The sequence below is a fragment of the Leptonotus elevatus genome, chromosome 20, assembly GCF_054856555.1.
Source record: "Leptonotus elevatus isolate MCC_2025b chromosome 20, RoL_Lele_1.0, whole genome shotgun sequence".
NCBI classification, from domain to species: Eukaryota; Metazoa; Chordata; class Actinopteri; order Syngnathiformes; family Syngnathidae; genus Leptonotus; species Leptonotus elevatus.
The window spans coordinates 2,002,901-2,025,209 of record NC_141258.1 but is presented as its reverse complement, the minus strand read 5'-3'; the positions used below and the strand labels follow the sequence as shown (position 1 = coordinate 2,025,209).

Here is a 22,309-nt window from a genome sequence, read left to right as displayed (position 1 = left end):
TTTATTTTTAAAAATCCAACCAAAAATATTAGTTAAAAATGCAAAACTATTAGAACAAAAATTATGATAAAAATATTAGATAATACAAATTTTACAAGCACCAAAATATTTACAAATATTAGTCCAAAATATAATGACAGTATATGGAAGAATCCAAACTATTAAAAAAAAAATAATAATAATTAGAGGGGAAATAAATACGAAACAAAATTATTAAGAAAATACACTTAAATATTATAAGAAATGTAAAAAAGGAAAGCATGAGGCAAACTACAAGCAAAAAACAAAACAAATGTAGTGTGAGAAATACTAAAAAGGTTAGCAGAAAATTCCAAAATATTAGGGGGGAAACTAAAATATTGTGACCAAAATGATTACTAAATAATATTTGACAAAAACACGCAATGAAAGCATAGGCTACATTTAGAAATCAAACAGAAGCACATTTTTTGGGACAAAAGTAGAAGTGAATAATAAATATTGTATCAAAACTACAAAAAAAAAAAAAAAAAAAATTCAAACATCCATCTAGCTGTTATTTGAACCACTTATCCCATTTAATCCAAAATATTTATAATTCATGAAAGATATTACACAAGACTATAACCTTAGTAGACTAATGGGAAGTAATGGCCACTAACCGCCCACCCGACCGTAGGCATCGCCGTGTGCAACATCCCGTCGGCGGCCGTGGAGGAGACGGCCGACTCCACCCTCTGCCACGTGCTCAACCTGTACCGGCGGAACACGTGGCTCTACCAGGCTCTCCGGGAGGGCACGCGGGTGCAGAGCGTGGAGCAGATCCGTGAAGTGGCGTCCGGCGCCGCGCGCATCCGCGGCGAGACACTGGGCCTCATCGGATTCGGTGAGCGTGCTACCTTGACATTCCAGTTGAACAATTCAAAAAATAATAATATAAAATTTTTTTAGACCAAAATAGACGACATGTCTCGTAAACCTTTTTTTTTTCAAAAATGTTTTAGACCAAAAAAATGACCTGAGGCTTTATCTTTTTTTTTAGACCCAAAAAAATGACATGATGTCTCGTAAACTTTTTTTTTTTTTTTTCAAAAAAAAAATTGACCAAAAAAATGTGTAGTGAGGGTTTTTTTTAAGATTTTTTCTTTACCAAAAAAATTACATGATGACGTAAGCCTTTTTTTTTTTCAAAAAATTTTTTAGACCAAAAAAATTACATGATGTAAGGTTTTTTCATTTTTTTTGACAAAAAATGACATCTGTAGTGGGGGTTTTTTTCAGAATTGTTTTTTGACTAAAAAAATGACATGATGAGGCTTTTTCTTTTTTTTTAGACCGAAAAAAACGACATGTCTCGTAAACCTTTTTTTTTTTTCAAAAATGTTTTAGGCCAAAAAAATGACCTGAGGCTTTATATTTTTTTTAGACCCAAAAAAATGACATGTCTCGTAAACCTTTTTTTTTTTTTTTCCAAAAAATATTTTGACCAAAAAAATGTGTAGTGAGGGTTTTTTTTCAGATTTTTTTTTTACCAAAAAACTTACATGATGACGTAAGCCTTTTTTTTTCAAAACATTTTTTAGACCAAAAAAATTACATGATGTAAGGTTTTTTCATTTTTTTGACAAAAAATGACATGTGTAGTGGGGGTTTTTTTTTCAGAATTTTTTTTTGACTAAAAAAATGACATGATGAAGCTTTTTCTTTTTTTTTAGACCGAAAAAAAACGACATGTCTGGTAAAACTTTTTTTTTTTTCAAAAATGTTTTAGACCAAAAAAATGACCTGAGGCGTTATCTTTTTTTTTAGACCCAAAAAAAGACATGTCTCGTAAACCTTTTTTTTTTTTTCAAAAAAAAAATTTGACCAAAAAAATGTATAGTGAGGAGTTTTTTTCAGATTTTTTTTTTTACCAAAAAAATTACTTGACGTAAGCCTTTTTTTTTTTTCAAAAATTTTTTAGACCAAAAAAATTACATGATGTAAGGTTTTTTCATTTTTTTAGACAAAAAATGACATGTGTAGTGAGGGTCTCGTCATTTTTTTGATGAGGCTTTATCTTTTTTTTTAGACCCCGAAAAAAAAAACATGAAAAAAAAGCCTTTTTTTTTCTAAAATTTTTTAGACAAAAAAAAACATGTGTAGTAAGCCTTTTTTTTTAAGATTTTTTTTTGACAAAAATAAATGACATGATGAGGCTTTTCTTTTCTTTTAGACCCAAAAAAATGACAAGTCTAGTAAGCCTTTTTTTTTTTTTTTTCAAAAAAAATTTAGGCCAGAAAAATGACGTGTAGTAAGGCTTTTTCCCCCAGATTTTTTTAGTAAGGGTTTTCCCCCCCCCCAAAATATTTTTGACAAAAAAACATGTGTAGCGAGGCTTTTTTCAGATTTTTTTTAGTAAGGCTTTTTTTCCAAAAAATGGTTTTGACATTTTTCAGATTTTTTTTTAGACAAAAAAATGACAAATGACAGGCTTTTTTCAGTTTTTTTTTTAATCCCCTATAAGGTCACATTGAAAACACATGCTAACGAGGTTACTAGCTAACGATCCAGCGTTGTCCCTCCCCCGCTGTGGTACTCAGGTCGTTCGGGGCAGGCGGTGGCGGTGCGTGCCAAGGTGTTCGGCTTCAACGTGCTGTTCTACGACCCGTACCTGCAGGACGGGCTGGAGCGCTCGCTGGGCGTGCAGCGCGTCTACACGCTGCAGGACCTCCTCTACCAGAGCGACTGCGTCTCCCTGCACTGCAACCTCAACGAGCACAACCATCACCTCATCAACGACTTCACCATCAAGCAGGTGAAGTTACGTCACACTCGTTCGAGCTGGTATTTTTTTTCATAATCTACTTTTGGATTTATTTATTTTTTTACTATATTTCTTTCTTATTTATATATTTGTATTATTTTAGTATTTTGTTTGAATATTTTCCCCGACTAAAGTTCATCAAATTTTTGGGGTATTTTTTTTTATCTAAACTTTGTTTTTCCCAATTCTTTTTGTATTATCTAGATGTCTCCAACTAATTCCTCCGCTAACCTTTTTCTATTATGGTCTAATATTTTTATATTTCATTTCCACTTATTTATTTTTTTAAATATATTTTTGTGTAATATTGTGTTTAGCCACATGAGCAGAGTGACACCTGCTGGGAAGTTGGGGGAACTGCAGGACAAGTAGAACAACTTTTTTAATACGTCTATCTTTTGTTTTGTGTGTGTCAGATGCGTCAGGGAGCGTTCCTGGTGAACACAGCCCGGGGCGGTCTGGTGGATGAGAAGGCCCTGGCCCAGGCCCTGAAGGAGGGCCGGATACGAGGAGCCGCCTTGGACGTCCATGAGACCGAGCCCTTCAGGTCAGGCCTGCCAAAAAAATACTTGAAAAAAAAAACTGTCATGTGCTTTTCCTGCATGTCAAGAAAAGGCTCTAAACGTGTCCAGTAAGTCAACATTTTGTGAGCAGTAGAAATATTTGTGTTCAGTTTTGCTCAAGGCCCCCTGAAAGACGCGCCCAACCTGATCTGCACGCCTCACACGGCCTGGTACAGCGAGCAGGCGTCTCTGGAAATGAGGGAGGCCGCCGCCACCGAGATCCGAAGAGCCATCACGGGCCGCATCCCGGACAGCTTACGGAACTGCGTCAACAAGGAGTTCTTTGTCACCTCGGCGCCCTGGGCCGTGATGGACCAACCTGCCGTTCACCCCGAGCTCAACGGTGCCGCCTACAGGTGACCTCCCCCCCGCCCCGAAAAATTGGAAAGAAAAATTCAACAATATTCTAAAAAAAAAAAAAAAAAAAAAACATCTCTTAAGCAAATAGTCCGAATTTGTTGAGTTATTGACATGTTTCACACTCATTCTTTAAAAATGCTGTAAACTCTTCTTAATAAAATAAACTGACTGGTTAGTCTTTCTGTACATTGTCATCTAAAAAAAAAAAAAAAAAGGCCTTTCTCATCATCATCGTCAACATTTTTTGGTCTTAGTGTGAGACTTAAGACTTAAAAATGACAATGTATAAAACTAAGGTTTAAAAAGATTACATGATGTATATATTTTTGGGGATGTTTTTTAGACAAAAAAAAAGCTTTTTCAGATTTTTTTGTCAAAAAATGACATGATGTAAAATAAGTTTTTTTTTAAATATATATACAAGTCTTTTTCAGATAGTTTTAGACAAATTATTATTATTATTATTTTTTAGGGCTAAAGCTTTCATTTTTTAAGACCAAAAAATGACATGATGTATATATTTTTGGGGATGTTTTTTAGCCAAAAAAAAAGCTTTTTCAGATTTTTTTTGTCAAAAAATGACATGATGTAAAATAAGTTTTTTTTTAAAATATATATACAAGTCTTTTTCAGATAGTTTTAGACAAATTATTGTTATTATTATTATTTTTTTTTTAAGGCTAAAGCTTTCATTTTTTAAGACCAAAAAAATGACATGATGTATAGCTGTCGATTTGCATTTTTGTCTGTCGCGTGCGTGTGAGCGGTTGCGAGTATGTTGTGCTCTACCATGTTGACGTCCGCATTGTGGTCGTTGTTGTCGTTCCACGCAGCCACATCAACCAAACACTGCCGCCCGTCGCTTCCGGCGTTCCCCAAGACAAAATAAATGCCTAGATGGGGAGCAGGTAAATGCACCGGGAGGGAATACGAGAACGACACCCACCTGTTGTGTGTGTCTTCATCCCTTTTCACAGATGCGCCAACCGCACCCCCTAGTGGACATATGAGTCATTGCAGAATTTGAAAGGTTTTAGTCAGATTATTTAATAATACTAATGTTATTATTATTCTAATGACAGTTAGCATTTTGGCATGCTAGCTGTGTTGGCTGCTCTGCTAACTGGTCAAGAACAAACTTGGCTTGAAACATTGAGAATTATAAAAAATAAAAAAAAGAGTTTACCTTATGCCGTTTGGTTACGTCTCAGAACTTGTTTGTGCATTTTGCAATTCTGCAATGAACATAAACTGCATTCTTCTTTTTGACAGTACGGCTGCAGTCCGATTCGGGGGTGGGCGGTCCTCCCGAAATCCCTCCCTCCCTCTATGCACACCTTACGCTGCGTTCGAGGACGCTGGGAAGTCGGATATTTCGCACTTGGATTCTCCCAGTTGCGAATGTAAACAAAGATGGCCGATTAAGATAAAGGATTTTTCTGGTTAACGAAGTCGGTCCAAATGACGTTGGCTTACGTGAAGTTACTTATTTCAAATAACTAAATTCATGTTATAATAAATAATATTTCTAATGTGTAAATTATGTTCTACCATTCATGGTCTTTTGGTCTTTGTTTGTATGGGGGGGGGGGGGGGGTCGTCATTTGTGTCGGTCAGGATCTGTCTTTTTTTTTATTTTATTTTTTCGCCCAACCGATTTCGCAATACTGTAACAGAAAAGTCTGACTTCCCACCTTCCTCGAATGCAGCATTAGCAGTCAAACTTGGACAGTCTTTCAAGTAGAACCGTTCACAATTTCCCAAACAACTCTTGCACTTCTGTGTCATTGCTTCCGCATTTTAAATTAGAACATTTGTAGAAATAATATAAATGGAAAAAAAAATTATTCCACACATTTTTGTTGTTGAATAAACATGTAACACCCAAAGATTTGTTTTTAATAAATTGAAAAGCAAAAAAAAGTTCAAAATGTTTTACTTATGAATATGGATGCTTTTAATTGGACATAAAACAAATTTTATTTTGTTGGCTTAGCATTGAATAGGTTAAAAAAAATAAATGTTTTTAAGGGGGTTTATATTTTTTCTAGGAATCTTGTAGCTTTAAAATGTGACAATTCTAATACTTATTTTTCCAATTATGAAAACGTTTTGTTAATTTTTAATGTATGAAAAATGATAGATGTTTGACTAATAATAATATAAATTACTTCTCTTACACTTTTAAATGTGTTTGACTTATGAAATATTTAAAACGATCACTAAATTGTACTGGGTTTTTGAGAGTTTTTTTTTTTATGTTAGATTGTCAAAAGTAAATTGGAAATTTCTAATAATTACAAGTAGTAATTAAATGTTAATTTCAGTAATTGACTTGGAACATTTTATTCATATGTAATGACGAGCATAAAAAAAAAAAGGAAATAACAGTTTCCTTTTTTTTTTTTTTTTCATTGAAATTGTGCAGTTTTGTGAAGTGTCCTCCGTTGTTCCGCCTTCCAGCAGATACCCGCCAGGCGTGGTGGGCGTGGCGCCGGGCGGCCTCGCCGGGGCGTTAGAGGGCATGGTACCCGGTGGGGTTCCCATCGCCCACACCCTGCCCTCCGGTACCCACCCTTCGCAGGCCCCGTCGCCCAATCAGCCTTCCAAACACGGCGAGCCCAGAGAGCACCTCACCGAGCAATAGCCCCCCCCCCCCACCCCCACCCCCACCCGTCATTCTCCAGCCCATCACCGCCCCACTTCAAACGGGACCAAGAGACAGTGCCCCCATTCCAACAGGTTCCGGTGGAATTTGTACTTTTCAACGTCTTGTTTGTATTTTTTTTTTAGGGGGGGGGGGGGGATACCAACCACTGCGGACTTTGTTTTGGGAACCTGCATCACCAACCCCCCACTTTTTATTCTTTTCTTTTTTTCCTTCTCTATCCCTGAGCTGCCGCCCTTTGACCTTGCCATCTTCTGTAACTAATACATGTTGTTTAGGCCTCCACTTGAAAACACTTCGAAATCTAATTAGAAAAGAAAATGAGCTGAAAATCAATTAGTGATTAGTGCAACAATGAAAGAAAGAAAAAAAAACGCACTTGATTGTTAATTCCAACGTTATTTTGATATTTAAGAAAAAGGGTGACGACAAACTTAACGACTCAGGAATACCCGCCTTTTTTCCCCCCTTCTTTTTGCAGTTTTTGTCCACGAGTTAAAGAAAAAGAAAAAAAAGTTGACATCTCTCCAGCGTTTGGCGAGTTGTCCTGTTAGACGGCGACGGATTAGTTGGATGTTCCTTCATCCTGTCCTCTTGTCAAAAGCAATAGCAGAAAACTCCCGTCCGTAGTTTGGCGATCATAGCAGAGCGAGGCAGCCCCCCCCCCCCCCAGCAAGTACGCTTTTGTTTTTAGCGTGAGTATTTGTATTTGTTTCTTGTATCAGGTGAACATTTAGCATTCAGTGCAGTTCCAATAAAAGAAAAGAAAAAGAGCTTGTTTCCAAGTTGTGTGGTTTCATTTTGCGGCCACAGGAGGGCGCCAACAGGATGATGATTTGGATGACCTGACTTGAAGTATTTTTAAATGTTTCTGCAAATGATAATTGCATTTCCCCCACTAATATTTAATAGAAATACTGGATATAATATTTGTTGATGACACTAATTCTTGATTTCTGGCATTTGCTGGGTGAGTCTTTTGTCTTGACTTTTATTAAATATTCATAGAGAATTTGACTCCATATTTACAAAAAAAAAAATTCTGGATGAAAACGAAATTAACAGTTTTTCTTCAACAATCTTTTTTTTTTTAGTTTTTTTTATTTGTTCGTAAAAAATATTTGAGCATAAAATTGTAGATGGTTGCATTAATTCTTATCTGGACACTAAGTCTTTTATTATTAAGCTCACATTTGCATTCGATCATCGAATATTTCGGGGAGGGGGGGGGGGTGTCTGGATCAACGCCGAAACAGATGTCAGGCACGCGAGAGAAAACAAGTGAAGATGCAAGTGAACAAATTTAATCATATGAATGCAGTGTGGAAAGAGAAATTGTTTGCGTCTCTTTCCGGCCTCAGTTGCCACTTCCCATCTACTACGTCACAACGTAAAAAGTGAACTGCCCCCCCCCCCTCCCCACCCTCACAGAACGCAGCTATTAATCTGTGCAAAACAAAATAAAGAATAAATAGCTTCAAGAATGACCAAACGGGTCGGGGTGGGTTCTCTGCTAAATGTCCGTCAGGCAAAAAAAAAAAAACAGAGTGCAGTTTTCTTCATGATGAAATAATAAGTACTGGGATGTCTACAATGTGGACTCGAGTATTTCCCCCCCCGCAACACATGCGCTTGTAAAGATTCTGGGAAGGCGGGAAAAGAGTCCTCGCGACAGTGTCCACATTTGTTTGTTTTGTTTTTTTTACGCCCGCGTCACTCACTCGTCTTCGTCGTCGTCCTCCTCGCCATCGGAGAGCGCGGCGCAGGGTCGTATCTGTCGGTACGTGTCCAGCCACTTCTCCAGCATCTGCGTGACCAGCGGGTGGTTGCGGCGGCGCGAGCTCTTCTGCATGGCGGCCAGCATGCCGCCGTCCGTCACGCTGCAGTCCAGCCACGAGCGCAGGAGCTTCTCCTGCTGCTCCTCGTTGCCCATCTGAAGACAAAAGACGCCGCGAGCTCTCAGGGGAAGGAAAGTCACCGAAAGTTACTTTCAGGGTTACACTTGGCTTTTGGGAAGTAACTGTTGTTTTACTGATTACTTGATTTTAAAAGTAACTTAGTTAGCAATTACTTGATTTTAAAAGTAACTTAGTTACAATTACTTGATTTTAAAAGTAACTTAAATACTGAATACTTGGCTTTAAAAGTAACTGTTTTACTGATTACTTGACTTAAAAAAGTAACTTAGTTAGCAATTACTTGATTTTAAAAGTAACTTAGTTACAATTACTTGATTTTAAAAGTAACTTAGTTACAATTACTTGATTTTAAAAGTAACTTAGTTACAATTACTTGATTTTAAAAGTAACTTAAATACTGAATACTTGATTTTAAAAGTAACTTAAATACTGAATACTTGGCTTTAAAAGTAACTGTTTTACTGATTACTTGACTTAAAAAAGTAACTTAGTTACCAATTACTTGATTTTAAAAGTAACTTAGTTACCAATTACTTGATTTTAAAAGTAACTTAAATACTGAATACTTGGCTTTAAAAGTAACTTTTACTGATTACTTGACTTAAAAAAGTAACTTAGTTACCAATTACTTGATTTTAAAAGTAACTTAGTTACCAATTACTTGATTTTAAAAGTAACTTTAATACAGATTACTTGGCTTTTAAAGTAACTGTTGCTTTACTGATTACCTGACTAAAGTAACTTAGTTACAGATTACTTGACTTTAAAAGTAACTTTGTTATTTACAGATTACTTGAGTTGAAAAGCAACTTAATAACTGATTACTTGGCTTTAAATGTAACTTAATTACTATTACTTGACTTTAAAAGTAACTTATTTTGATTACTTGAATCAAAAGTAATTGTAAAAGTATCTGTGATAGATTAGAAGTTACTTTATTAATCACTTTCAATTTAACATAAAATTGGCAGAGATGTTTAAGAATAAAAACATTTTTAATTAAAAATGACTTAAAGTCAACATTTTCTTCAGCTGAAACACTCAAAGCAGTGACTGATTTCTAGCTTGAAACCACGAATCTTTCTCTCTCATGATTTCAATGATCTTTTTTTTTTAGTTTCGTTCCAAGGTACCAGTCTTTATTGGCCGTTGACGTTTTTGTCAAGCATCCAGTGGCGTTACCTCCTGCGCCGACAGGAAGTGGATGTGCAGCAGCTTGCGCTCGCTGTCCACCAGCGGCAGGAAGGTGACGGTGACGTCGTCGTCCGTGTTGAGGTTGGCGCCGGCGCCGCGGTTGTCGCCGTAGCCGTCGTTCTCCATGGCCACCAGGGCAGAGAAGTGGCCGCGCGTGTAGCCCAGCGCGATGGGGCTCTTCCAGCAGAAGCTCTGCTCCCACAGCAGCGGCAGGTACACGCCTGGATGAGTCGAGTATACGGAAGATCGTAAAAAAGGTCCCGCCTGTGCGCTCGCTCGCTCACCTTGAAATCGCGTGTACCCTAACGTCTCCCCTCGGAAACTTTTGTAGTATTTGACGCCGTAAACGATGATGGGCCTGCGGAGGATGTGCGCCAGCACGAAAATGTGGGTCTGCTCCAGGCTTGCCCCGGGCTGCACCCACGGAAAGAAAAAAAAAAGAAAAAAAAATCGGAACTGACGTCACACACGGTGAGGATTTGCCTCATTTCACGTTAAGGCTAATCTTACGGGAAAATGGCCGTCATCTGGCCGTCACATGACTGCCGTGTCACACACCAGCTTCCAACCAAGGTTATTTTATTTAACTAAAACTAACGTAATAACTACAATTATAATCCCCCCCAAAAATTTGTTAACAAAATAAAATAAAAAAATGCTTTAAAAAAAAAAAGTTTTTACAAAACCAACAAAAACTAAATATAGTGGAAAAAGTCCTTAGTTTTGGTCTTTGGGAATCAATTTAATAAATAAAATAAAAATAATAAATAAAATAAAAGAAATAATACAATAAAAATAAGAATAAAATATTAGCCTTTGGGTTGCTTTTAAAGATTTGAGTATATTTATTTCAATTAGGACGTTTGAGTGTGTCACTCAGAAGTGGCGTCATCTCGCAGCAACCAATAGAAAAGCACCTTCAGATGACGTCACCTCGAGCTGACAATTTTGCGCGTTTGACTTTTCGCCTGCTTTTTCGTTTAAATGCAACGCTAGGTAAGAAAGGTGTTCCTTTTTTTCATTTGACCAAATATTTTGTCTTAAAAAAAAACAAAAAACAAGAGCCGCCCTGACAAAAAAATGACAACTAACCTAACTTAAAAAAAAAAATAAGAACTAACTAGAATGAAAATTTCAAATAACTATAACAAGCCTCCAAACGAGAGGACGTGAAAATTCCCACAATGCAACAGGACTCACTCACCTGGCTGGCCAGGGACAAGATGAAGGCCCAGTCCTCCTGCCACTGCTCCTCCCGCAGTGAGAAGTGAAGACCGAAGCTTTGCGAGTACCACGACTCCCACTCCTTCCAGCGAGTGTAAAACCTAAACGCACAAAAAAAAAAAAAACGAGGAGGATGAGATCCAGTTGGATTCTTTTTTTTTTTTTTTTTTTTTTTGACCAGTCAAATGGCGACTGTGCAGGTTTTTTTTTTTTTGCAACGGACCAGTGCGAGCAGTCGTGCAGGCTGTCGTGGAGCGTCTTGCGCAGGACCGAGTCCTTGTCGTAGATGCCCCACGTGGCCTGGAGAACCGAGTCCAGCAGGCAGTCCCCGGCCGTGCGGTTCCACAGCGCGTACAGGCGGCTGTCCAGGCGCGTGCCCAGCTCCATCGACCAGTTGATGACCGGCGACTCCTCCTCCAGTTCTAAGCGGGACACCCGAGATGGTGATGATTTAAAAAAATTTAAGAAATAAATCTTTACGCCAACGTTAGCGAGTTGGCCTGTGAGGAGGTCGAACCTTTCTGCACGTCCCGATCTAAAACCTCATCAAACAGTTTCTCCTGGACGGCCGGCGGCAAGTCTTCGATGTCTGCGGGGAGAGCGCGGCAGAGTGAGAAGATGGAGGATGTGGGAAAAAAAAAAAAAAAAAAAACGCCCGATGACAAAATGGAGGGCGGCAGTCACCGGCGGGCAGCGTGAAGGTGACCAGGTCGCTGAGGAAGTAGCAGGCAAAGTCGCCTTTGCGCTGATGCAGCGACGCGGCGATCTCCCGGCGGATCTGCTCCGTCAGCTCGGGACACACCATGGACGGGATGCACTTGGCCGCCTGCTGATTCACCTTGGGGGGGGCGGGGCGGGGGGGCGTGGTCATTTACACTTGATAGCGCTAACGACCGCAATGTATCTCACAGGACGACTTCTGAATTTGTTTTATGTATAGAAAGTTGCGAGTGGATCATAAAATGACATTTCAGATTTTTTTTCCCCGCATAAAAATCAAATTACAATCAATTCGGCTGTTTCACCATCTAATTGAGTGATTCATTCGTGTACCACTAGAGGGAGCCTGCATACTAGTTTGAGAATCTCAGACCGACATTACACCGTCACGGGGTTTGGGAGTTTGACGTGTGTGGCGCAAAATGGCCCCCCCGAATGCCCGCGGACGCCGTTGAATAAGCGCAGTACCTCGGTGAGGAGGACGGCGAGCATGTCCTGCCGCTGGAAGCGGATGGCCAAGTGCACCAGCGTGAAGCCCGCGTCGAACGCCGACGCCCGGTTGAGCAGCTGCACCTCGTCGGCGGTCAGTTGCCGGCCGATGTCGCCGCCCGACGACTTGTAGGCCTCCACCGTCGCCAGGTCTCCCTCCACCACACCTGCGGGAGCGAGAGAGAGAGAGAGAGAAAAACATATTTGTACTCATTTGTGATCCGCCATTGCAAAAATAAACCACAGGAAGACACATTTCTCGAATCGAGAAATGAGCACGTTTATTTTGGCGTTTTCAAAAAAAAGTAAGCCTCATGAAAATCCGTTGAGAAATGAGCAAGCTTTTCAATGTGCATGCATTTGCCTTTGATAGGAAAGTTGCCCCCGCCAACATGGCCGCCACGTAGCTTTGTCAGTTTAAAGTTAAAGGGGAAGCCGACGTTAAACATTTCTTGACAATAATATGTTACGTGACCTCACTCGTCTAAACATGACATTGTGATTAAAATTACATTTATGGAATATGAGTTATGCAGCAAAATCAAGCCATTTTTTTATCCATCTCAGGGGGGGGGCGGCCATTTTGCCACTTGCTGTCGACTGAAGATGACGTCACAGTTGCTCAGGTAACGACCAATCACAGCTCTCCTGTTTTCTGAAGCTGCGCTGTGATTGGTCGTTACCTGAGACCTTCGCAACATTGATGTCATTTTCACTCGACAGCAAGTGGCAAAATGGCCGCCTTCGGATACTGATAAACACTGCTGGATTTTGCTGCCCAACTCATATTCCACTAACGCAATATTAACCAAAATACCGTATTTAGACTAGTGGGGCTGCACAACACATATTTGAGCTCCCCTTTTAAAATATTATTTTCAGGCCATATCACGGCCGTTCGACCGCCCTCGAAACTGGCCCGATGGATTTGTGCCGTTGCTTGAGGAAGTGCTCGGCCGCCCTCAAAGGCGCCGGGCACTTCCTGTACTGCCGGGAACCTCGGAGAGTGCAACATTTGCGTGCGTGCGTGCGTGTGTGACCTGACACGAAATGAAGCCAAACAGTAACGAGAACGGTGGCCTCTGCCAAGGCTGACTGACCGTCAACAAACATGAGGAAACATTGCGGAACGTTCGTATTTGTTGTGCTGGCGAGTTGGCAGGTTACTTCCTGGTTGATAGGAGGTGATGTCATACGTTACAAAATGGACGCCGCCGGTCATTCTAAATAACACAGAGCCGAACTAAACTTACATTTAAGGCAATACAGTGTTGTAAGAAAATGGCTTGAGGGTCAAAAAGTCAGCTGCAGAAAAATGATATCGCCAACTACTGGCCTGGCATGCGTATTACAGAATTTGCTTTTCAAGTTGAAACAGAAATTGTTTTTTTTCTATCACTAACCCAGGGCAGACCTTTTTTTTTTTTTTTGTCAAAATGTTTTTAGGCTCCAACATGATTATTATCTAACCGGTATTGGATTAGTTATGAAACTTGACAGGGTGGCGCAGTGTGAGAAATAGTTGGCGCCGTTCCTAAAACAATAGAAGAAAAGACAACGACAGATTTTCTTTCCTACTGCAAATGTGTCGGACAATTTTGTGGATTTTCAAACATGCACTATTGTTTGTTTTGTACCCAAGGACATACAAAGCCCTTGAAAAATGTAAACAAGTGTTTGCTTTTATGTTTTGGACTTTCCTGAGATGCCACAGGTCGGAAAATTACGTGATCTTTTTTTTTTTTTTTTTACAAGGCGGAGCAATACGGTCCATTACTATACGACTGCTTCCAAGCAAAAGAGGGCAAAAGTCATGAGGAAGGCTCGGTGGTCATGTGACGCCTTCGGGGTTTTTCCCCTTGGAGTCTATTTCGGTGGTGTTTACAAGGAAACGGGGGGGGGGGGGGTGGTGTTGAGTGCCATCCAGGAGGACCTTGCGGCCGCTCTGCCGATGCCCAGACGGGCTCATTCAGCGCCAGCAGCTGGGCCACCCAGCGCCCCCTCTTAGCTCTCTTCAAAGGCCCTCTTCAGTAGGAGCCATAAAGGGCTCGGGTCATACTGTGTCGCCACCCGACGCAACAAGTTTGCGTTTGACAAGCAACACAAATGAATAACAAAAATAATAATTCAAGATCAATACATCAGGGCTCAAATTGAGTAACAGCTTCTTCTTTTTTAATAAAAAAAAAAACACCTTTATTTAACCAGGTAAAAATGTTTGAAAACTAATTCTCATTTGCAATTCTGATCACTGAGGAATGGAAATGATCAAAACGCATTTTGTTTGTCACACCAGATGCTTGTGCTGATATTACTGATGGAAATTAGAGCATCTACTTATAGAAATGTTTAAATCTTAATTTAGGACTAGTTTTTACACTCTGTTGATGGTCGAAACCAAAAAGGCCAACATATGGATTTTGGCCTGTTTTACTGCAGCAAAGTGGGATCACAATGAATCACAATGGAGGCTGGCACGTGGTCCGAATAAGAGACCAACTCACCGGCACAGGCGCTGAGAAACAGCCAGTCCGTTTTCCTCATGCGGTTTCGTATCTGCTTGAGCTTCTTGAAGTCCATCTCCTGCTCCTCTTTGCCGCTCACGCCTGCCGCCGCCAGCTCAATCCTTTGGAAGTCCATTTGGACGTTGTCCCCCCGCTTGGCCAGAGGGGGCGACCTCCTCTGGCCCAGGGGACCCACGCCGGTGCCGCAGCTGCCCACGCCGACCCTCCACCGCGCCCGGTCCTGCTCGTTGATGACGGGCGAGCGCTCGGCGGACGGGGCGGCCAGCTTGATGGCCTGCGGGTGGTCGCACGCCACGCACGCGAGCGCAATGGGCGAGTTCTGGTACGTGCACGAGGAGCATGTCCAGTACTGCTGGCGCGTGTTGAGGCGGTTGCGGTCATTGTATTCCTCACACGGGTCCACGGGAGAGCGGGGCGGCGCCGGGCGGCAGCCGGACGCGTGGGGCGACTCGGCGGGGCTGCTGCTTTTCGGGCGCTGGCACAGACATTGCGTGCAGCGGACGGCTCGGGGCCAGTTCAGGTAGGTGCACATGTGGCAGGACCACTTGGTGGCGATCTCCGCCATGCTGGCCGGCCGAACGCGGGGCCTGGCGCTGGAGTCCGGGCAGATGAGGAGGCTGCCGCTGCCGCTGCTGGCGGGGAGGTCCCAGGGGCGGCGCGCCGGGTCCAAGTCGGGCCGGCTTTTGTACGGCTCCTCCGTGATGATGGGACCCCGGGACCTGAGAGCGCTGCACATGGTGCACTTGGTGGCGGAGAGCCAGTTCTCGTAGGTGCAGTAGTCACAGGCCCATTTCTCGCCCAGGTCTGTCATTGTGGATCACCTGCGGCGGAGCGGAGCGAAAATGAGTCTTTATGTGTGGCCAGTTAAAGAAAATCATGTCGGTCTACTTCTAAAATTTGTAGCAAAATTATAACAGATTCAAAGATGCATTAGAATATAAATGCCAATTAAGTTTTCCAATGTCTGCATACCACTGCGATGACTAAAAAATCCCTGTAAATGGTGACATTACATCACTTTAGATTTTTGGTCAGCAATTTATGCTTTTATAGGGTCCCTTTTCCATTAAATTGCCATAATTCCAAAGGACACTTTTCAAATACCCCCATCTTAACATACCGGAAACTTCCAACACATTTACCGTGAAGTTTCCATCCCTTAGCAACCAGAGTCATTTTGAGGGAAACCATAAGCACAATGTAGCCAGTGTCACGTCAACAATGAGTTTGACACACCTGGTTTAGTAAATCACAGAAAAAATAAGAGGCTACTTAATAACACGACACATACAATATATAAATTTTGCCGCGATAATAAAATATTTTTGGTGACTGTTGATGTCACGTGTCAAGTCAAGGCTCCAGGACCAGATCCAGACAGTCGCATCAATTTTTGTCAACCACAAAAACAAATAGTCTACTTGTTGCTTCTTGCTAAACGAATGCATTCTTTCGTCGGTAGAAATTTTGAACGTTGGCACTTTGTGTAGATATTGCACGCAATTGTTAAATCACCAAATCCCCTGACATAATTTGATCAATAGTACATATATACTTGGTTGCTAACATTTTTCAATATACTCTTGTTTCAAATTCAATATGTTGGAAACACTAAGAATGAAATGCTGAGTAATTGTGTTTACATTCTGTAATTCGGTGAAGTTACAAGACGTATGGATTTCATTTCACGATTACTCTCTGGGGGTGAACCAGAACTATGTTTTTACTATGTTTTCAAACGTCCCAAACAAATAATATTATGACGCTGCCAGCGACGAAAATGAGTTTGACAGCCCATGTAATGTTTAAACAATACGGTGGCTAGTGAGCTAGCCGTCTTAGCATACTAAGCTAACCTGACGACGCATTTCGCCATGACACGGTCCAAATGTTTGTTATAGTATTCTTGAAGTGTGCCAATATCTTACCGTCTCCCGAAAGTGTTGCTGTGAAAACCACAAGGAGCCTGTCTTCTTTCTTGTACGATCCCCTCCTTCTTCTTCCTCCTCCGCCTACTACTGCTCGCTCAAATCTATCCACGTAATAAAACGCCTTTTGTCCTCTCTCATGTTTACCTCGACGGACACGTTCCCCACTCCGTGGAAGAAACAACCCGTCCGTCGGCCGGGCCTGTGTCAGTAGCCTCGACTTTCGTTTAGTTTGCTGTTCAGTGTTGGGTTGTTGTTGTTGTTGTTTTTTTGTTTTGTTTTGACATGGCCCCAGACTGTGTGATTTAATGGCGGCGACGCAGAGACGAGAGCCCAGTCCGAGCTAAAATAAACGCTAGGCCCGGTGACGTCACCAATCAGCTGGACTAGCGCCGGCTGTGATTGGACGAGAGCAGGAAGACAACGGCGTTGCATTCACGGCTGCGTCAGGAGAAAGACAGAAGAACAAGAAAGTCACGAGGCGTTCATGTGTACTGGGACATTTGTATTTACAAGGAAGGCGCTGTTTTAAAACGTTTTTGTTTTGTATGAATAACCCTTACTGTAAATTACAAGGAAAAAAATAAAATGTATGCTTTAGTGTATATCTATTATACAAATACATATATAAAAGGTAGTCGGGTCCAGTGAGAAGTATTATACAATATGTATGAAATATTGAATTGGAAATATATTTAACAATTATGAAATAATATTTATTAGCAACATAAGAAATGATCACTGGTCGTCACGAGGCAATCATGTGATCGGGGAAATTTTAATATTCAAGGGAGCAAATGACACATTTAGGATTTTTTTTAATTATTATTAATCAAAAATAAGCCCCAGGGTACTTCCAAGTGACAAAAAAAAGTTATTGACTACCGCAGAGCAGAACTGAAATAACGACAAAAACTTGTTTGGGCTCGCATCGCCAGATAAATCATTTCAGATTTCAACTAAAAATGAAAAGCGTTTTTTCTTTACTGTAAACATCACTAATCATTTAGCTCCGCTCACTTTTCTATTTGATTTGTGCTTTTCCACCTATTGTTGTTGTTTAGTGTTCATTGTGTGTAGTGTGGAGCCGTTCTCATCATACCATATAAACTACAGTGGGAACTTTTTAGAAAGAGCTTGGTGCAGTTATCTGCCTAGCGTACAAGATATATAAATGTTCACAGAACTGGAGCGCAAAGGTGACAGAAGTGGGAGTCAGTGCGCCCTCCAGCGGACAAAATTAGAGACGGTTCCTTTTTATTTAAAAGTAGTACTGTAGCAGTGAATGTACTATCCGCACAAGCCGGGTTGGAAATGACAATATTGACACAAAAAAAATTGGGGTAAATGTTAATTTAAAAAAAGGGAGGGTGTAGGATAGTGTATATTTGGACGCACCCAGTAGGTGACTAATTCCCACAACCGTCATGGCGGCATACGTGAAACGCATGCACCACGTTTCTCTGCACGTCTCCAACGTGGACAAACTGGCCAGCGACTTCATTAACAAACTCAAGTTCAACCTGCTCGCCACCAGGCTGACGGAGGGCACCCGGCAGCTGGCCTTCAAGACCGGAGCGGCGGTGTTCGTCGTCAGCGAGAGGGCAAACCGAGGGGAGTCTGCCCGGCGGAATGTCGAGCCGGAGCCGGAGCCGGAGGCGGAGGCGGAGACGGCGGAAGAGCACCAACCGGCGGGGTGCCTGTACGATATCCCTCCGCACTACCCGGTGGACACGGTTTGCAACGTGTGCTTCGAAGTGGACGACGTTCACGACTCGTTCGAGGCTCTTCGGCGGCTGGGCTGCAGTTTCCCGGTGCCGCCCACCACCGTGCGGGACCACCAGGGCCGGGTCACCTACGCCGTCCTGCGCTCCGTGGTGGGCAACGTGTGCCACACGTTGATCGACAAGAGCGAGTACCAGGGAAGCTTCTTGCCCGGTTTCCTGGTGACGGAAGGCGGCCAAGAGCAACAGCAACAGCAGCACCGGCCGGAGGCTGTCACCCATGTGGACCACATCACCTACGCGTGCCGCACCGGCAGCAGCCAGCAAGTCTTGGATTGGTACCAGCAACTTTTTGGCTTCCAGAGGTTCTTCATCCATAGGTGAGAAAAGCCCAAAAAATCTATGAGTTGAAATTAGGGCTGACCGTTAAAAAAAGAAAAGAAAAGAAAAACAAACTGCGAATTGCTTCCTCTTCTCATGTATCAAAAAAAAAAGTAATACGTTTATCTCAATTCATCTACAATAAAATAAAATATTTGATTGAAAAAGATACAACAAAATTAGCAAACATGCAAATTTGTGGATGCCAAACTGCGAATATGCATGGATTTAGGGTTGCTCAATTATGAAGAAAATATTGATCACAACTAATTTGGTCGTAAATGAAATTACGATTAGGACAATCATTTGTTTTTAGGTACAAAACAAGAAAATGTTGAAACGTGTAAAAAAATATATAATATTAGGACACATTTTCTCAACAAGATTGATTTAAATTAGTCATTTTAAAGATGGGGTCTTAAATTTTGACTGTTTCTGTTAGTTTGTTGTTGTTGGACGGTTTGTCCACTGAGAACTAACAGCAGAACCGCGCAACAAGTGGAGTGGATTTTGGGCCGCATCTCGCAATTGATGCAACGCGTCGTTGTAGAAAAGACGAGGCTGACAGCGGCTTCGTCATCAACCAGACGGGCATCGGCCTCCGCCTATCCGTCCTGGAGTACTGGAAGTGCGGCGAGTCCAGCCTGTCCCTGCCCGGCAAGCAGCCAAACGAGCCCGGCTGCAAGCTTGTCCTCGCCGAATCGCTGCCCGGCCAAGGTGGTTCGACGACAGCCGAGCAAATATTGCTAACAGCAAAGATGAATTGAAAGTTTTCAACCGCCTCGGTCAACTCAACGTTGTCCGACTTCCCTCCAGGCAGTAACCAGGTGAACACTTTCTTGGAGGCGCACCGAGCGGCGGGCATCCAGCACATCGGGCTGTACACGGGCGACATCATGGGGACGGTGCGCGACATGGCCGATGCCGGCGTGCCCTTCTTCACGCCGCCGGCTGCCTACTACACTGAGGTTTCATCATCACGCAAACTGGATTCGGCGGGCCACAGGGTTTCTCGCCAAGTCAATTTTAATACATGTTCTATTTGCTTATTATGACTGACAAGAATTAACAGTGGCTTTGACATGCTTGCGGTGTGCCTCAGGGCTCTATTCCAAGAGCACTTGTTTTCTCAAGACTCAGGTGTTTACTTCAAGGAAGGCAGAATAAACCCTCACTATTCAAATTCAACATTATTGATCCTGGTGGCAATTAAATACCATTTTGAATGTCAATAGAAGCTATGATAAACCGGCTATGAGAACGTTTGTAATAAACAGAAATAAAGCAGTATAATAAAAGCAATGCAACACATTAAAACTCCATCAAGATCAAAATTCTCATTTTTGGGGAAAAAAAAGTTAAGATTCAGTAAGAAATCCAATTTACAGTAGTCCTTTTTGAGTAATCAATTCTTAGAGATTGATAGATCTATGCTTACCTTTTACTTAAATTCAAATTCTACAGTATAATACATCTTATTTTCCGATTAAATTTGGGAAAAAAATGCTTACTTGTTGAGATACATGTTGAATTTAAAATAATACAAAAATATTTCCCTAAAATATTGTTTTGTGTAATCAATTAGTTCTTGTTTCATTAAAGTACATTTTCAATGTGGAATTTTAAATTATCTCCAATATATTAAACTCAACTTTTAAACAAATTGCTAATTACCTTTTGGGCAATCGATACCATGTTAAGAGATCTGCTTACATGTTTATTTGCTCAAATGAATGCGTAGAACATTATAAAAAAAATAAATCTCGGCTAATTTCCCAAATTGTCGACTGTAAGAAAATACTTGCTAATTTGTCCTAATAATTTTTTGGGTTATTAAAACTTGTGGTGTGACGACAGGTGGGAAAACTGCAGGAGATTGAGGAGTCGGGACAGGATGCCCAGAAACTGGCACGGTACGGCGTTCTTCTGGATGCGGACCCGCAACAACAGGCCTCGTCAGCCAGCGAGACGCAGAGGTGAGCATCCGATGATCTCATATTAGGCCTGGGCAATTATATCGATACATTTTTTGGAGTCAGGCGGCTTCCGTACTTCAAAGCTGCTTGCGCCCGGGCTCGCCTGCAGGCACCATGAGATGGAAGACCAATAAATAAAAAATACTCTGCTGCTCTCACATTTTATTTGTTTCATGCTGCAGACGTTCGATCAGGTCAAAATGTTTGTCCTAACGTGTGTTGGGTTGCACAGGATCTGCAGCATGAAATAAAATGCGAGAAGAGCATTTTTATTCTTTGATTGATATTTCATTATATTTTTATATTTATTTTTTGAATCTCGTTTTTTTATTTTTACGTTTATTTATTTAGGCTATGTATATTTTTTTATGTTTTTATTTCCATTTATATTTATTTTTTGTATTTAATTTTTAAAATATTTTTTTTATATCCGTTTTTATTTTCACTTTTATTCATTTTTTTTTTTTTAATTTGAGCGGCTTTGGTCCTCCATACCGTTTCCTACATTGTTAAATCAATGTTGATATGACGAACCCCCCCCAAAATCGGAGCTTGACGATGATTGAAGGGCGATGTTGCCCTACCACGAATCCTATTTTTCAACACACAAACCGTCCTCAGGCGCGACGTCCCTTTCCCTCCCCCAGGTACCTCCTGCAGGTGTTCTCCAAGCCCATCTTCGCCGAGGACACCTTCTTCCTGGAGCTGATCGAGCGGCGGGGTTCGAGCGGCTTCGGCGAGGGCAACATCCGGGCCCTGTGGCGGTTGGTGCAGGCGTACATGGAGGGCAAGGAGGCGGAAGGCGCTCAGCAAACTGCCCTGCAACATTCGCATTAAGAACTTTGAAGCACACTGGAAGGCTTTTTTAAGCAGAAAGAAAGAAAGGCAACATTTGGAATGTACTAAATTATTGCTATTTTATTTTTTGCAGTGTTGTCAATCAATGCAGAAGGGTATCTTTTGAAGGGCTCTTTGGCAGAATGTTGTAAATTAATATTGACATATTTATTCTGTGGGACCATGTGGCCACTATGAATCAACATCAACTGTTACATGAAAAAAAATAAAAAATACATGTCCTGTTATTGGGAAAACTTTGACGATTAACTCTGTTGTGACTCCAGTTCGAGTTGACTTTGCTGCTTGCGTTGCAAGAACGGGTTATCTTAACTACTGTATCTTTTCGTGTGCTCACAAAACATCGAAGGTCATGTGTGTGTTGTTCACTTTCCAATTAAAATGAACACCAAACTTGGGTGCGGCAATAAACAGCTTAACGGTTTTTTTTTTTCCAACTACACCGTCCCATTATATGAGAAGACTCAACCATGTCGGGATGTGGAGGCATCCATTTTTCTGCACAGCGTGGTTCAGTGAATGCAGTGTTTGAGAATATGGCTTATTTATAAGATTTTGAATGAATTTTTTTTAATCCTTCAATGATGGTCGGGTTATTATGAACGCTTTTCTCTGTGGTGTGTCAAATTTCCAAGACATTTAATTTTACTTCAATGAACCAATTCATCACCAATGGGTACAATTCCTTAAAAGTTATTTTGAAGTCGTACATCGAACTCCTATGCAAACAGTACATTAGTTATGAAATGAGTGTATAAATGTTTCGTTTTTCTTTTTTCGTGTGGAGTTGAGGAGAAATTGTTCATCAAAGCAGAGACAGGTCAGGCCCTGTAACATGAGTCTTTCGGCCAGTTGTCGGAACCACAGATGGCGTAGACTGCAGTAGGGGCCATAAACCAGAGACGAGCGTTGTCGTTCACGTTTTCGACTCGTGATGGATAGACAGCGCCCTCTACGGGCAACACAAACGCAATACAAGTGTGAAATCAACACGC

At 41.4% G+C, this 22,309-nt stretch overlaps 4 protein-coding genes across 9 annotated transcripts in view; 2 read left to right on the top strand and 2 right to left on the bottom strand.

Annotated features, from left to right (window-relative positions):
* LOC147156341 (uncharacterized) overlaps positions 1 to 7,149 on the top strand; it is a 28,093-nt gene extending 20,944 nt beyond the window's left edge. The window contains exons 4-9 of one of the 5 annotated variants that reach the window (XM_086064808.1): positions 659 to 865; positions 2,562 to 2,776; positions 3,202 to 3,332; positions 3,459 to 3,704; positions 4,542 to 4,616; positions 6,172 to 6,318. In XM_086064808.1, coding sequence (XP_085920934.1) covers positions 659 to 865; positions 2,562 to 2,776; positions 3,202 to 3,332; positions 3,459 to 3,704; positions 4,542 to 4,605 — 863 coding nt within the window. In that variant the 3' untranslated portion in view covers positions 4,606 to 4,616; positions 6,172 to 6,318. Of the gene's footprint in view, positions 1 to 658; positions 866 to 2,561; positions 2,777 to 3,201; positions 3,333 to 3,458; positions 3,705 to 4,541; positions 4,617 to 6,136 lie in introns of all 5 variants that reach the window. The other 4 variants (XM_086064809.1, XM_086064810.1, XM_086064807.1 and 1 more) reach the window with 4 other exon arrangements.
* A 204-nt stretch (positions 7,150 to 7,353) lies between these two features.
* zranb1a (zinc finger, RAN-binding domain containing 1a) lies at positions 7,354 to 17,334 on the bottom strand. Its single transcript, XM_086064817.1, has 10 exons — positions 16,376 to 17,334; positions 14,427 to 15,268; positions 11,902 to 12,089; positions 11,398 to 11,551; positions 11,231 to 11,302; positions 10,937 to 11,135; positions 10,694 to 10,814; positions 9,774 to 9,903; positions 9,478 to 9,710; positions 7,354 to 8,309 (listed from the first exon to the last, which is right to left on the bottom strand). Exons 2-10 carry the CDS (start codon positions 15,256 to 15,258, stop codon positions 8,094 to 8,096), a joined length of 2,145 nt encoding a protein of 714 aa, XP_085920943.1. The 5' UTR covers positions 15,259 to 15,268; positions 16,376 to 17,334; the 3' UTR covers positions 7,354 to 8,093.
* Positions 17,335 to 17,658: 324 nt separating this feature from the next.
* On the top strand, positions 17,659 to 21,725 carry hpdl (4-hydroxyphenylpyruvate dioxygenase-like). Of its 2 annotated transcripts, none has more exons than XM_086064820.1 (5): positions 17,659 to 18,479; positions 19,031 to 19,197; positions 19,297 to 19,448; positions 20,338 to 20,456; positions 21,104 to 21,725. In XM_086064820.1, exons 1-5 carry the CDS (start codon positions 17,803 to 17,805, stop codon positions 21,291 to 21,293), a joined length of 1,305 nt encoding a protein of 434 aa, XP_085920946.1. In that variant the 5' UTR covers positions 17,659 to 17,802; the 3' UTR covers positions 21,294 to 21,725. The 2 variants fall into 2 exon arrangements, with proteins under 2 accessions (XP_085920946.1, XP_085920945.1); XM_086064819.1 differs by having other exon boundaries at positions 19,297 to 19,487.
* The window catches only part of lhpp (phospholysine phosphohistidine inorganic pyrophosphate phosphatase), a 28,164-nt gene continuing 27,102 nt past the window's right edge, over positions 21,248 to 22,309 (bottom strand). The window contains exon 8 of the mRNA XM_086064824.1: positions 21,248 to 21,275. Within this exon, the coding sequence (XP_085920950.1) occupies positions 21,263 to 21,275 (13 nt within the window). The 3' untranslated portion in view covers positions 21,248 to 21,262. The remainder of the gene's footprint in view (positions 21,276 to 22,309) is intronic.

Bases quoted from the DNA above. Each gene is read 5' to 3' on its own strand.
- zranb1a (XM_086064817.1), bottom strand. From the start codon at position 15,258: ATGACAGACCTGGGCGAGAAATGGGCCTGTGACTACTGCACCTACGAG. The intron at 11,552-11,901 runs GTACTGCGCTTA...GCCCCCCCCAAG, and splicing joins TCGCCGTCCTCCTCACCGAG to GTGAATCAGCAGGCGGCCAA. The intron at 8,310-9,477 runs GTAACGCCACTG...TTTTGTCTTCAG, and splicing joins ACTTCCTGTCGGCGCAGGAG to ATGGGCAACGAGGAGCAGCA.
- hpdl (XM_086064819.1), top strand. From the start codon at position 17,803: ATGGCGGCATACGTGAAACGCATGCACCACGTTTCTCTGCACGTCTCC. The intron at 18,480-19,030 runs GTGAGAAAAGCC...GCGTCGTTGTAG, and splicing joins CAGAGGTTCTTCATCCATAG to AAAAGACGAGGCTGACAGCG. The intron at 20,457-21,103 runs GTGAGCATCCGA...TCCCTCCCCCAG, and splicing joins TCAGCCAGCGAGACGCAGAG to GTACCTCCTGCAGGTGTTCT.